Raw genomic sequence first — 15,442 nt, 5'->3', positions numbered from 1 at the left:
TTTATATTTAGATTTTTAGATTTGTATATTTCATTATATTTTCTGCTAGTGTTGTAGTACTCGAGACCAGTCTTCAGACCACTTTTTGATGGTCTTTTTTCGTCTTGACACGACCGCATTTGTACTGGGCAGGTGATGTGATGTGATTGGACAGACTGGATTCTTGAGGCTGATGTCAATAAATATTTAAAAGTCTAAACATGATATATTTGTAATATTCTTATTATTCTGATATATATATATATATATGCATAACGTTTTATTTTTTTAATGGCAAGTATCCCTTAAATGTGGTTAATACAGTTAAAAACAAACTTGTCACAAACTGTAACAGGACGCCATTTTTAAAATACCATAAATACATAACTTTGGCTTTTCTGTACTAATTTCTTGTTACTTTTGGGCCAACTTATATGTTAAAACTATATATCTGTTTTAAGTTACTATCGCCTGATTTAAGGGCTCTGGGCCATATAACAGGGCAGGCTATAATTTTAGCATTATTTTGTCAGCACCTTGTGTTACAAAATTGTGGATGAATGGGCATTTGACATTGGCAAATGACAATACGGCAATTAAGTAAAATAACTAGATAAAGACAACATTCATTTTCCATTTGAAAAGTACTGCTTAACCATAGACAAAAATGCAGCGACCATCTGTCCTCCTGCACGCAGATCAATCACAGTGCACTCAAGACTTCTTTAAAAAGCAAAGACACTTATTCTGAGACCAAGTTTGTGATTGAACAGCCGATCTGTGGTTCGAGATTTTCTGTTCATCAGTGTTTTGCTCAAGAATGCTTAAACTGGGCAAATACAGTGGCTGTATGTCCTCATTGTTGGTGCTTGAGAGAAAGTCTAAAATTTGCATTAAGTAAATGGGGTAATGAATCATGAACTTTCAAAATGAAAAATAAAAATCGTTGTCTACTAGGCAAAATCAGACATCAATTCATTCATTATTTCTCAAGTGAAATCACTGAGGAGTGGCACAACTGATAAAAATTGGAAAATTGGAAATAAAACATGCTGTAGAGGAAATAGAAAAAAAACACAGGTCTCTTGAAAATAAGTCTTTATTTTGTTAAACAAAGGACTGAAGATAGTAGTTACTTTGCTGGACTGAAAATAGTTTAAGGGATTTTTCGATTGTTGTTTATAAATACCACCTCCACAAAGTATAAATACATCCGAAATGCCTCTTTTGCACATTTAAGCAGTATTTCTATTAGAGGATTTTAGCATGACACTTAAAATTCTTGTAAACCAAGAACTCACTCTCACAAACGCACACAAAATACTGATTTACTTACTAAAAGTGATTGCTTCATAACATAACCACAATAAGTCAGAGATTTAAAGAATATGGCACAGATATTTACATATTTTTGAGCAGAGCGTGTACCCATGAATTTTTTTTTTCCTATTTTAGGTGCCTTGTTGAATAGCGCTGTCCTTAAACAGCAGAGGCTCAGCTTTTTCTGTGTAGCCGACATATGTATGAGTCTCACAGAGCATCTAAAACTATCAAAATAAACACTAAAATGTGTAAAATGCATTTGGAGAGCACAAAAAGGTCGCCGACTACACAGAACAGGCACATTCTCAAATTGTCAAATACCTAAAAACATAAAAATCTACTTCTGTCACAGATATAAAATCCCTTCAAATTATCTCTTTTTTTAAATATAGGAACAATCATGGCAATAGCCGAATACACGCGACCCAGTTCTAAATGTGACAACTCGGCAGGGTAAGTGGTAGACTAGCATAATCCTTTTTCCATTGATAGACGCAAAAGCTTATTCATAAGTTACTCTATAGAACATTTTAAAACACAAAATAGCACAGCTATAGGTCCAGGTGTTTCAGCATCTCAATGTCACAGTGATGAAAGTCTAAATTGTTTTTAAAAAAAGATCTGAAGAATATACATTATTTCAGAGATTGGCAAGAAGTGAAATTTCCCAGCAACAGATCATCAACATTAGTGGTTCATAAATAAGAATAATGATTATTGGTCAAGCTCTTCCCTGTGCTGGTAATGATCTCCTTACAAGAGCTAATCATGGACAATGTTTTCTCGGTTAATAAAGACTGACAAATGTTGGCAGGCATCTCTTTAACACTAATGCACATGTTGGAGGTTGTTACAAATTGTCTGAAGCTGGGGTCGAAGTGGGTAGCATGTCTCATCACTCCATGTCATCCTCATCGAAGATCGGTGCCTGAAAACTGGACACCTCCTCGTAGGTTAATCCTGCAAGAAACGAGAAAATGTTCAAGCGCATATCAGGTTTTCTATCGTGTCAGTGCGGCATACAGTAACAACTTTTACCTTTACAGAAAACAAGCACATGATCAGATTTCTACGGATTAGTTTTTCCAATAATTTCTGTCTAGGAAAATGACGTACGTTTCCACTCTTCAATCTCCAACTCGCGGCTCTCAAAGCTCTGATCGTAGGGCTCCGCCTCAGGCTCGTCATCTGGGTCGTGGTACTGAGCGAAGTAGGGGTGAGCCAGAGCCTCGGCTGCTGTTATCCGCTTGTCTGTGTCCAGAACCAGCATTTTCTCCAAAAGGTCCACAGCTTAAAAACATGTCAACACGCGAATGAGCTACATCTAAAACTATGGTCTATGATCCATTAAAAAACCCTAGTGTCTTGACTTGTAGCATGCCCTGCATCATAACACAATACAGTCAATGTTGAGGAAAGCCATTTTTGTGGTATTACCTTGAGGGTTGGCACCAATGAACACATCAGCAAAGCTCCTCTTGGGCATGTGTGGCAAAGAGCTGATGTAGTTCCTGGCCTGGAAAAGCACATAATGTGAGCTCACACTAGTACCAACATGTCGCTCACATTCAGCACCGCCTGTTTCACAACGCTCACGTTTTCATGCTGCTGATACCGTTTAACGCAGCCACCTGCATCAAATGATAACTGCTCAGTTATTACACGTCTATTCACAGATGTGACTACACTGTATAGCACAATCCTGAATGTATATAAATACTACAGAGAGTATATAAGGTTAAGGGCTCTGTTGTATACTTCAGGGTCACTGTTTTCCACGTTTTATAAAGAGATTAGTTAAACACTTTCTGCTAAGTTTTTAGATCTGATTGTCTGTCACCACAGGATTTCTGACTGCCTGAAGTGAGACGTAGGCAGTCAAAGACACACACACACCCCCTACGTTTAGCTCGCAGCAAGCATTAGACTGACAGCCTTGACTTGTTGCCTTACAACAGCAAGACCGTCCATTTTGAACAGTTAGGGTTTACACTGCAAATATCACATTTTTTTCACGATTTTTAAATTTTATTTTAATAGTATTTTATCCATTTTAAACAAAACATACATGAATACAAAGTTTTTTCCCTTGACAATTAAAAACTGAAAATAATGAGAACCAAGTTCCCGCGAAATGGAAAAGACTGTGCTGTCCTTGTCTTCGTGTGAAGACTCAGTGGCAATAACAAAAGGATTCTCGGTGTAAACAGAAAAGTTTAGACTGCAGGCTGGAAATTATTGAAATTAATGAAAAATAACATTAATTACACAAAAACATGGTGAAAGAAGCAAGATGGGGTTTCAAGAAATGTGCACCAAAAATCAAAGAATGGAGCATCTTCCACACAGAAAATCTTGTTAGTAACTACTGTATCACCAACAGTAAGCCTAGCTATTGCACACAGTGTGCATGTTTAACTCTGCAGAGACATTTTAATACTACCCAAGTGAAATGACAAGCACAGAAAAAAAAAACATGAGTTCAGTGGCACCTCTTGCAATCACTGCTACAAATCACATGCAGCAAGCGTGTTAGACACCACACAATTACTACAATTAAACTGGAAAACTAAAATCTTAAATCCCTGATAGTGTCCTTAGAGGCCATGGTGCTTCTAACATCCCACTTGACCAAAGTCAACTGAGTGATGGTGCCATCGTTACATCCCAGCGCTCATTTGTGTGGCCATTAACATCTCCATTGCCTTATCACTTAAGACCATTTAAGTTTAATAAAGACTTACACTGTTTAATCTTGGCATCAAACATTAATGCTTTTATAATTTTTACATACACTAATATATATATATAAAAAAATCTGTCCATTTTGTAGTATGGCTCAAGATAAACACAGGATACTAAGCCAAGAGCTGCACTGCTTTAAAGCAAAGAAAAGGCGAATTACAGCAGGTCTGACTGTCCTCTCGCCCCGGTCTGCTGTGTGGTCTAGTAAAAAGCAACAGTGGATCCTGCTCACCTCGTGGCTGGGCATCCTGCTTATTAGAGATGCTGGGGGTGTTCCTGTCAGACGCATTATCTGCTGAAGCTGGTTTATATCTATGAAGCTTGTGTCAAGGGGAGTATAGCGACAGAGCAGAGTTGGTTAAAAAGCTGCTTCTCAATTTAACACGGTGCGGCTGAACTCCAGATGCGCTACAATGTTATGTTGAAAAGCAAACTTCAAGCTTTGAAGGAAAATGTGACCAAAAAAAAGTTAAGAGGAAAGGACTGGCAGATTGGCAGGGAAGAGACAACAATAATTAAAGCCAATCAGTGAAAGCAAGAGCTCAGTCCCCTGTGTCACAATCACAGCATGGCAATTGTAACTTAATTCACCCAGTTAATGAGGCAGAGGGTACGACTCAAACCCACAAAGCTGAAGGATGGAAGACATGCTGTCAGATAGGTTGCAGACAACAAGTTATTGTGGAGGAGGCAAGTTTTAAGCAGAAAACTGGTTAGAGAAAAACCTTGCATAACTTTGTGAACTCACAGACTCTGAAGATATTTTCATCAAGAGCTCAGGCCCTGGTGTTCCGACGAGCATCATGATTAGCTTCAACTGATCAATGTCTACCGGCACACGGTAAAGGAAGACCAGATGCTGGACAAGGGAGAACTTGTAATCTGAACTGTTAATCTTCATCCTCCTTGTGAAACATACGTCACTTAAAAAAAACCCACCTGTATATTTATTTTGTTTTTCACACATGAGATGCGACAAAAAGAAAAAAGGCTGACAGGTACAGTAAGTCTGCGCAGAGGAGAGAAGAAATGTAACCTGTGGACAGTTCACAACATGGTTAAAGTGGAGGCAGCGGACAGCCCTTACAAGCTCAGCCGTTAAGTCTGAAAACACTGGCAGGGCAAGGGAAAGATCTTGAGCACAGACTGATAGGCCCGTACAAAGGCTGGCAGTGGCACAGGCAGAAACTGTACCAGAGCCAACAATGCATACTGACGGTATAGAAGAGTTGAAGCATGCTAGTGGAAACATTAGAAGGAACTAGGAAGCGTGGAAACAGGTACTATCTGTGTTACATTTAAATATAAAAATGCCTCAGGCAGCGTCATGTTGTCAGAGAAAAGCAAAAAAGCTGGTTTTCATGAGAGGACAGAAAAGAAGCCTTGCACATTAGTTTCTGCTACTGCGCTAGCAAAACAAATAAACTAGAACTTCCACAACACTGCCAACCTGTTTGATTTGTTATGGTGTCTCAGAGTCTCACTAGTTATGTGAGCTCTGCACAGCTCAAAAGAAAAAAGGATACGGTCGGTACCAGGAAACAGAGTTTTTCCAGTGAGGAGTTCTGCCATTATACAACCCACTGACCAAATATCCACTGTAACACAGAAAAGCAGGGCACAAACATTAAGAGACTCTTGTCAAACAACTCTTCTATCATGACGTACACATGCAGAAAGTCATCTACCCGTCATGTTGTAATGCATCCAGTTCAGCATGATCTCTGGGGCCCGGTACCAGCGGGTGGCCACGTAGCCGGTCATCTCGTCATCTGTGTGCCGCGCCAAACCAAAGTCCAAAATCTGGGAGCAATTGAAGTGCAAAAAAAAGAGAAGCAGAGTTGTTTACAAAATATTGACAATGGTGGATTTAATGTTTAAATAAGAGCTGCAGGTCACTTACCTTCAGCTCACAGTCTTCATTCACTGCCAGATTACTGGGTTTCAAATCCTTAAGGGAGCAAAGAGAATGTAAATTTAAATTTAGGCGATCATTTTGGATATACTGTACATCTGTAATTATGTTATGAGAAATTTAGCAACTTTTCATTTGTCAAAGATAATCTGGCCCCTATTTGTTAACATTAAAATAAAAGCATTGCACCATTAACACCATGTACAAGTAAAGGTGCTGTTTACGACTTCCTTTCCCTTTCAGTGTTTGCACAAGGCACAGGCCAAACTCTGCCAAGTGAAAGATGTCAAACCCTGACACATTTGTTTTTTTTAAAACCAAATTGAGGTCAAAGGCAAAGTGACATTTGTCCGACAAAAAAAAAAAAGGTTAACATGCACTTACTCTATGAATGATGTCTGCTGAGTGGATATACTGGAGAGAGAGATGGAGGAGAACATGTGCATGAAATTACATTATCAGTTTAAATGTGTATTGATTTACCACTACATAAGATGTCAGAGGCACTGCTTTACAATGTTGAAACCACTAATTCATTTAACATTTAGGGAAATGCACTTGCACAATGCGCTTTCTTGCCAAGGGTTAGATGAGACAGTTGATACCACTCTCATAGCTGTCTGTCATGGACATGAGACGGTTAGCTTAGCATGGTATATCCTGTTTGTTTAATCTGCACAAAAAAACCAAAGTGCAAAAACTACAGATTGTGGTTTGTGCCAGACTATTTCTTGGCTGGGCGCAGTGACTTCCTGCAGATACGAGATTGGTGTCAATCTTCTCATCGAACTCTAGGAAGGACAACATACAGTGGGTACAGAAAGTATTCAGACCCCTTTAAATTTTTCACTCTTTGTTTCATTGCAGCCATTTTCCAAAAATCAAAAAAAGTTCATTTTATTTCTCAGTAATGTACACTCAGCACCCCATCTTGACAGAAAAAAACAGAAATGTAGAAATCTTTGCAAATTTATTAAAAAAGAAAAACTGAAATATCACATGGTCATAAGTATTCAGACCCTTTGCCGTGACACTCATATTTAACTCAGGTGCTGTCTATTTCTTCTGATCATCCTTGAGATGGTTCTACACCTTCATTGAGTCCAGCTGTGTTTGATTATACTGATTGGACTTGATTAGGAAAGCCACACACCTGTCTATATAAGACCTTACAGCTCACAGTGCATGTCAGAGCAAATGAGAATCATGAGGTCAAAGGAACTGCCTGAAGAGCTCAGAGACAGAATTGTGGCAAGGCACAGATCTGGCCAAGGTTACAAAAAAATTCTGCTGCACTTAAGGTTCCTAAGAGCACAGTGGCCTCCATAATCCTCAAATGGAAGACGTTTGGGACGACCAGAACCCTTCCTAGAGCTGGCCGTCCGGCCAAACTGAGCTATCGGGGGAGAAGAGCCTTGGTGAGAGAGGTAAAGAAGAACCCAAAGGTCACTGTGGCTGAGCTCCAGAGATGCAGTCGGGAGATGGGAGAAAGTTGTAGTAAGTCAACCATCACTGCAGCAATCCACCAGTCGGGGCTTTTGGCAGAGTGGCCCGACGGAAGCCTCTCCTCAGTGCAAGACACATGAAAGCCCGCATGGAGTTTGCTAAAAAACACCTGAAGGACTCCAAGATGGTGATAAATAAGATCCTCTGGTCTGATGAGACCAAGATAGAACTTTTTGGCCTTAATTCTAAGCGGTATGTGTGGAGAAAACCAGGCACTGCTCATCACCTGTCCAATACAGTCTCAACAGTGAAGCATGGTGGTGGCAGCATCATGCTGTGGGGGGTTTTTCAGCTGCAGGGACAGGACGACTGGTTGCAATCGAGGGAAAGATGAATGCAGCCAAGTACAGGGATATCCTGGACGAAAACCTTTTCCAGAGTGTTCTGGACCTCAGACTGGGCCGAAGGTTTACCTTCCAACAAGACAATGACCCTAAGCACACTGCTAAAATAACGAAGGAGTGGCTTCACCACAACTCTGTGGCTGTTCTTGAATGGCCCAGCCAGAGCCCTGACTTAAACCCAATTGAGCATCTCTAGAGAGAGAAAATGGCTGTCCACCAACGTTTACCATCCAACCTGACAGAACTGGAGAGGATCTGCAAGGAGGAATGGCAGAGGATACCCAAATCCAGATGTGAAAAACTTGTTGCATCTTTCCCAAAACGACTCATGGCTGTATTAGATCAAAAGGGTGCTTCTACTAAATACTGAGCAAAGGGTCTGAATACTTATGACCATGTGATATTTCAGTTTTTCTTTTTTAATAAATTTGCAAAAATTTCTACATTTCTGTTTTTTTCTGTCAAGATGGGCTGCTGAGTGTACATTACTGAGAAATAAAATGAACTTTTTTGATTTTTGGAAAATGGCTGCAATGAAACAAAGAGTGAAAAATTTAAAGGGGTCTGAATACTTTCCGTACCCACTGTATAAGCATATTTCCCAAAACGTCAAACTATCTCTTCAATAACCTCACCTTCAACCCTCTGAGGATCTGGTATATGAGGAACTGGACATGGTCATCTGTGAGTTTCTGACATTTCACTATGTTGTTGAGATCTGCCCCCATTAAGTGAGTCACAAGATATCTGCCAATCAAAAGAAAAATCATCACAGTTTAAATAGGCACAAATATGAGAAGGTATTCCAATGTTTTCTCACTTCATAAAAAGCCAGATGGATGAGAATGAATATATTTGCACTTTTCCAGAGTTGTTTGCAGTCTGAAACAAATTTCCCATATGGCTATGAGCTTAAACTGGTTTAGCTGCTACTTCTTCTCACTCTCACTTCACCTCCAGAGGGACTGAAAGGCCAAGCCCTCAAACTAGAGTATCAAAATAGAGTGTAATTTAAAAACAAACCCAGATTAATGGGATTAATGGGACTGCAACAGTGGATAATTCAAGATCTAATCCCAAAGCTGTTTAAAATGCCCCAACAGAACTTGTGGAAGAAGACTACAGGCAGGACACAGTGGCAGTTTTACAGCCAAAATACACAGAGCCATGTGTAGCTTCGTCAGTCTGCTGCTCAACAAATACCCATTTCATGAATACTCTTCTATTCTCACACAGCACACAGTGCCCAAGGCCTTAAAATAGCACCTGGTTACGCTTGAACTTGTTAGCAGCAGCACACAAGGAAACAGACACTCTCCAAATGTTCACCGGCCTTGGAAAAAAAAAAGAAGAGATATAAATAGTGACCTCTGTTTTCTGCTCTCCTATAGAAACAGGAGCATGACTGGAGCAGTGAGGAGCCTTACCACAACGCTGTGACTATTTTTAGAGCTGAGGGGAACCACACTTAAAAGCACCTGCATAGCTGAGATTTTCCTTGGATATCATAATGCATTCAGAATATTTCCAGTGTTCCAGCAGATAAAGAGCCATATTTCCTTCTGACAATCTCACTCAGCACTTATTCTTCTATGTAGTATGAAAAACTTCCCAGCACGAGTTTCAGTTTCCACACCACTCACCAATTCTCTCTCCCTCTTTTTTTCTTTGCATTTTTCCCTTACTCTCAGGAGCCACACAGTCTACTTGTGTGACCTTGTACCGCCTTCAGTCCTCCATGACATTTTGCTAATCTGGGAGGAGTGTGGGGCATCTTCGGAGGATGGATCTCCATTTCAACAGCAAACACAGCCACCGCTGCTCAAAGTGTGAGGAAGAATTTCCAATATGTTTCCATGTTGAGTACTGTTCCCATTAGGGATAAATTGAAAAACAATTCTGCACATTAAAATGGTACTTGACCCATTTAGCATTGCACTTCTATAACATAACGGACAGTTTTTTAAAATAGCATTAGAACCAGAGAAAGCCTTTTATATTCCATGGATTCTACTTCCTTGTCCCTTGTCAAAACATGCCGCCTACATTACCCACACTGTAATTCGACTGCAGAGTTCAGTAGTAGGTTCGAGTGTGTTTTGCTAGTAATAATAAAGCCTTGGGCCACTTGCCCCAAGCAGAGATGAGCAGGGGGCTACAGAGGTTTGGTAACCACTTCTTAACTCCACACCTCCAGATGTTTTCCCCTTTCAAACTTGTAGTCTTCCTTCTTCATCTGACACTGGCTCCAGTTACATCGCTTGAGACAATTTATCAGATTTCAAGCAGTTCACTCTGGAGCCACAACAAGCTTTAATACACAAGAGATGGTATGTATTACTGGGAGTCAGGAAAAATTAAATAAGCCTTTAGGCCTTTAGGGAAAAGAGCAGGGGTGCCATTTCACACAGCAGATGCCATATACGAGTCTGTAGTAGGTTTCCTCCACACAGATATGTATATAAAAAGGGTTGTATGACCAGTATATGCAGAATATGTACAGTTGCCTGTATGTACAAATATGGCGGGGCATTATTATTATTTTCAATATTGGGTTAGTTAAAGTAGTATAACTCGCAGGCATGATTCCTCAATCATGACTCGGCCAAAATAGTCACGTGACACAGGCAGTTGGAAGACAATAAAATAGGTTTAAGGTGTAATATTTACAAAATCTAGACCTACAGCTTCTGCTAACTTTAAATACAGTGTTTAACACATAACTTAAGTCTTAAGTTAAGATGGTAAGATAAATATCTTACTTCATTCCATCTTATATCTCAGGTTAGGAAATCCTAAATACTCAATCCAACATCGGTTATCAACTTAAATGTCTGTTGCCCAACAACTGATGCCACTTTTCTCCCCTCGCCGAGCTAAACGGCTTTTAATTGCTGTGTTTTGCAAATTTTTTAATGAAACATTCACTGAAAATGGAGCAAAAACAACATATCGTTGGACTTCAAGACAGATGACTTAGAGGTGTTGGTAACCTCCGTCGAGAAATCCAAATTCACAGGACGCTTATTTTGGGAGATTAAATATAGAGTGGGCTAAAATAGTGGACACATTCATCACCGCGTAGGCTATCTGGCAGCCAGTTGATGCTTCTCGGGAAAGTTATTCATGAAGGTAAAATAAATAATAATAAAGGCTGCGGGCTAACGTCATCATGTTTTTCATGTATTTCTTGAATTTAACAATCTCCTATCAAAGACTTGCATTAGAATCCTTTTGTTGATTCAAGCCTTTACATTATGTTATATAATGAGACATTAAACACATCGGTAGAATCAAAGTTCTGCCTGTTGACATTTTATTGATTTTGTAAAAGCAATAAAAGAGCAGCCATGTGGATTAAACGAGTTAGCAAACACTACCTGGTGGACAAATAAAGTTAGGACAGCTTAACAGTTATCCTAAAGTTAGGAGAGTTTATTTAAGATTTTATGAAGTTAGGATGCTTCTGAAATACCCTTTTTCTATCTTTAGGAAAGGAATATTTACTTATGAACTGTTAATCTGTAATGGCCTTTTTCCTAAATCAGTTCCTAACCATTATTAGAAATTACCAAGGAGTTAGGAAAGGGATCTGCTGGTTAGGAAGTTTCTGTAATACAGCCCCAGAGGTGTAAGTGTATTTGTGTGTGTAAGTGTGGGAAGATGAGAAGGGGAGCTTATTCAAGTAGTGAATAAACACTAAAATGGTGGAAAATTACCTAAATAACCTACTATCAATACAAATACCATAAATACCAATACAGCCCTAGTTGAGAGACATTCTTATGTCGGGTGTCGCTCAAGATCATTCACAGAGATCAAGTCACTCATTGCGTGTAGGGAAAAGAAAGAGCCTGACATTCCACACACGACGTGGAAAGCAGCACGCACGTCTGAGGACTGAGTCACTGTCTAGCTGTCCACTTCCCATTTCTAACAACTTTCAACATCAACAAACAATCACTACCTGTTTGACAGCAAAGCAGATTTGTTCCACAGAGCCAGAAAGCAGGAAGCAAAGGGAGGAAAGCTGGTGGTGAAAGAACTCTTGTAGCAGCAAGAGAGTGAACAACTAACAGACAGCCTAAGAAATGTTCCAGTGTGTTTGGTCAGCTGGCCTGTGTCCAGGTGTTTCCCAGCTACAGTTAGGATTGTCTGCTGCTGAGAAACTACAGGCTGCAGTTTGTTTAACACTTCTTTTTTTTTTTTTTTTTAATTATGCACAAATTTTGCTGAGGTGACCCTGAGCCAAAGGGCAGAGGAAACCTGGGATGAAGGTAATTATTTTAAACAAACACATTCTACTTACACATCTGTGAATTCCTTCAGAGAAGTAGCAGGAGTGAAGACATCTAGGAGGCCAATCACCTGCAAAAATATGAAAACCACTGTCAAGTTAACAACACAGAGAATGCTATGGTCAGCAACTCAAACCTTAAATAAACTACAACTTTTTTAAGCATTGCAAAAAACTTTGTTTACGCATGTTCACCACCACACAGAACAAAGGGAAGAGAAACAAGTCCACTCACATTTTCATGCGTCATGTGCTTCAGCAAGCGCAGCTCTCTGTATGTTCTCTTGGCATGGATGATGGACTGAAACGGCCGAGAGAGCTTCTTCACAGCTATCTTCAAACCAGTCTTCATATCATATGCAGAACTGCAACAAAAAAAAGAAAAGAAAAAAAAATAGCAGGCAAACATCCAAGTTTAAATCTCATCAGCAATAACACACTTGTCACGTAAAACCTACTTACATACAAGAGTTTAATCAGCAGGAACTGATTTAAAGAATAAAGCCTAAGGTCTGAACAGTTAATCAAAATATTATCTAAATCGCAACATTGCCAAGTGCAGTTTTTTGACAAAAGGTAAAATATGTCACAACAGTGACAAAAGCTTGTGTTGCTACAGAGACGCCCCGGCCTACAAATCATATTGTCCAGACATGAGGAAACATGCTTTCTTAGTACAGACTCCATGATTTTTTATTGTGTATCGTTCAGCCCTACCTACAAGTGATGACAATATACTGAACAAGAAATTAACTTGAAATGAAAAGCGAGCTTCTCATTTGTAGGCTGATTCTGCTCAGAATGGGCTGAGTTTGCTCTCAAAACCAAACTAGGTGCAGTAAGAGCTGCTGAAGCCTGGTAAAAGGGCGACATCAGCACAAAATGTCATCTCTCAGCAGAATGGGAGCAGGCCTGCCTGCAGTCTATACTGCACACTAAAGGCTGACTGTCCCAAACCCAAAATTTCCTCCCACTCACCCCACCTAACCATACTCATGGGCAGTGGACACACACCTATGACTACGGCTAAGACTCAAGAAACCAGTGTGACAAGAGATGTGCCAATAACACAAGTTGTTGAAGCTGAAATATCCAATAGTTTAAATCCATATCAACCGATACCAATGTTTTTTTGTCAGAGTCACAATACAAAATATTTAGATAATCCAAAAACAACAACACAGTGTGCCTTCTGGAGAGAGAGAAACTGGGTGCTGAACCTCAAAAGCCTAAATAAGTTTAAAATGAGAAAGTGTAAATGGAGTCCATTTACAGTATGTGTCAATGTATGAGACAAAATGTATTTTTTATTAGTGTTTTCAATTTACTGTGAATTTTTCACTTAACAGCATGGATCGCAGTTTAGCTGGGCAACCAATTAAAGCTGTGCGTTGCCAAATAAACTAGTCAGAGTTTCACAGCAAAACTTAGGAGTCCATGTAAACACTGAAAATATAAGTGAAAAAAACAAAACAATCACAGTCAATGCACTGGTGAGCAGACAGTAATCTGACCAGCAACAGATTATCCTATTGCCCAGCAACAGCACAGCTGCCCATTTCCATTTGCAAACAAACATCTGCCCACTAAATCAAGTGTACCGCTTACAATGTTGTGTCCTAGATAGTATCAGGAAAACCTATTTAATCAGCGCACCAATGCAAAGGGTTTAACCTGTGAAAGCTTATGCGTTTGCCATGAAGGAGCATTTAGGCAATCCACCTTACCAGCAAGATCTTCTTAAAAAGAGGCATGATCCTAAAAGCTACCTAAAAGATGAGTCGTTATGTTTTAAATAAAGCTGGAAGATATATTGAAATTACATTGATGTTATGATGAGACTAATCATTTGGGATTTGTGTTACCTGGAAAGCTGTCCCTTCCTGGTCTTATTGGCTGAATGTCATGACTGTCTGGACTAGGGCTGCAACTAACATATTCACCCAGCCTGTCAGTTATTTATCTAATTATTATTTAGTCTTATAAAATGTCAGAAAAACAGCCTAAAACGATTTGATGTTTCCCCCCTTGCTAAATGACAATTACAATTGTTGGCAATTAATTTAAACTATTCTACAAGAGTGAAAATATCTTTTGCCATCTCATCAACTATACTTATATATTTTACTCTGAAACAATATCAGTTCAGATTAAATATAAACTATATGTATAAATGTATATGAAGGCACCAATAATAGAAATATTGTCACATTATCATATATATGACGGTAGTGAGTCAAAAATTGCAACAAAAAATGTTGGAGATCCTTTCACAACACAACACCCAACAATATCTGTTAATCTTATCCTGGCTTACTCGAATTACATCACCTGTTGCACTTTGCACCAAAATGTAATTTAAATCTCTTTTTCCCCAAACCAAATGACATTAAAGTAGCCTCTGGAAACAGGATCTGCAGCTGCAGTTTGCGAGTAATTAGAAATACAGATGTCTCTGCAACATGCCCACTGATCAGAAGAAGCCTCGCAGACTTTATTAAACAGTTCAACGTCATTGTAGGTGAGCGCGTCTCTGCAGTGTTGCTTGTGTGAATATATATGAAGTTAGACAGGTTGATTACACGTTTTACAGGTGGACAATGGGGACAGATAGCAAGTCAACAGGTTTTCTTGTTGAAAGGCACATCGTGGCTCCACCTTGCTAGCCAACAATCGGGGCGAGCTAACCTAACTTTAGCATCTGCAGCACAGGCCTAGTCTAAATGAATGGAGGTTAAGTTAGGTGACTAGGCTTCACGCAAGCTCACAAACTAACATTAAAAAGTGATTTAGCGTTACCTCACGGATCCGTAGGCACCAGAGCCAACTGGAGACAGGTTTTGGTATCGCTCCGGGACTTCCCATATCGTCTTGTTGACCTCCTGTCGGTAAAACGTGGGTCTTTCTTTCTGCGACATTCCTGCAGAACCAACTGCCGACCACCGACTTGACTTTCTGCTCGGAAATGGGGCTACTCCGAGCCGTGCAGGCGGAGTTAAACTTTCCTCAAGTAACCAAAAGAGAAGCTAAATTAAACGTTTGTCTTTGTTAGATAACTTCAAGTTATCAAAAGTTGAAGGTCTGCCTTCCTGCAGAGTGTTGCAGAGCCACCGCCTCATAAATGCACGTTTAAAAACCCTTCTAGCTGTTTGTTCCTCACTCTGCTTTCTTTCAGACAGCTCCCGAGATTTCACCCTACTTGCAACCGCTTGCAACACATCGCGTGAAATATCGCGAGAAGAAAACTTCATTGCTGAGCAGACGAAAGGAACTGAAGCTCATGCTGCGGTCATGTGCTACTGGCAAAAATAAGAAACTAGAACAAAAAGAACT

At 39.7% G+C, this 15,442-nt stretch overlaps 1 protein-coding gene across 2 annotated transcripts; it reads right to left on the bottom strand.

Annotated features, from left to right (window-relative positions):
• Nucleotides 1-1,060: 1,060 nt before the first annotated feature.
• Nucleotides 1,061-15,318, bottom strand: mapk14a (mitogen-activated protein kinase 14a). 2 transcript variants are annotated; one of them, XM_038722726.1, is made up of 12 exons: nucleotides 14,909-15,318; nucleotides 12,345-12,474; nucleotides 12,122-12,180; nucleotides 8,448-8,559; nucleotides 6,347-6,376; nucleotides 5,951-5,998; nucleotides 5,736-5,850; nucleotides 5,574-5,645; nucleotides 4,796-4,875; nucleotides 2,740-2,818; nucleotides 2,419-2,592; nucleotides 1,061-2,262 (listed from the first exon to the last, which is right to left on the bottom strand). In XM_038722726.1, the coding sequence occupies exons 1-12, from the start codon at nucleotides 15,025-15,027 to the stop codon at nucleotides 2,198-2,200; spliced, it is 1,083 nt and encodes a 360-aa protein (XP_038578654.1). In that variant the 5' UTR covers nucleotides 15,028-15,318; the 3' UTR covers nucleotides 1,061-2,197. The 2 variants fall into 2 exon arrangements, with proteins under 2 accessions (XP_038578654.1, XP_038578655.1); XM_038722727.1 differs by lacking the exon at nucleotides 4,796-4,875 and adding an exon at nucleotides 4,280-4,359.
• Between the last annotated feature and the right edge of the window lie 124 nt (nucleotides 15,319-15,442).

Source organism: Micropterus salmoides, unplaced genomic scaffold, assembly GCF_014851395.1.
Source record: "Micropterus salmoides isolate LMB-PRFRI ecotype aquatic unplaced genomic scaffold, ASM1485139v1 Ms_hic_scaffold_16, whole genome shotgun sequence".
NCBI lineage: Eukaryota > Metazoa > Chordata > Actinopteri > Centrarchiformes > Centrarchidae > Micropterus > Micropterus salmoides.
The sequence above is the reverse complement of the archived record's forward strand: the minus strand, read 5'-3'. Positions and strand labels throughout refer to the sequence as shown.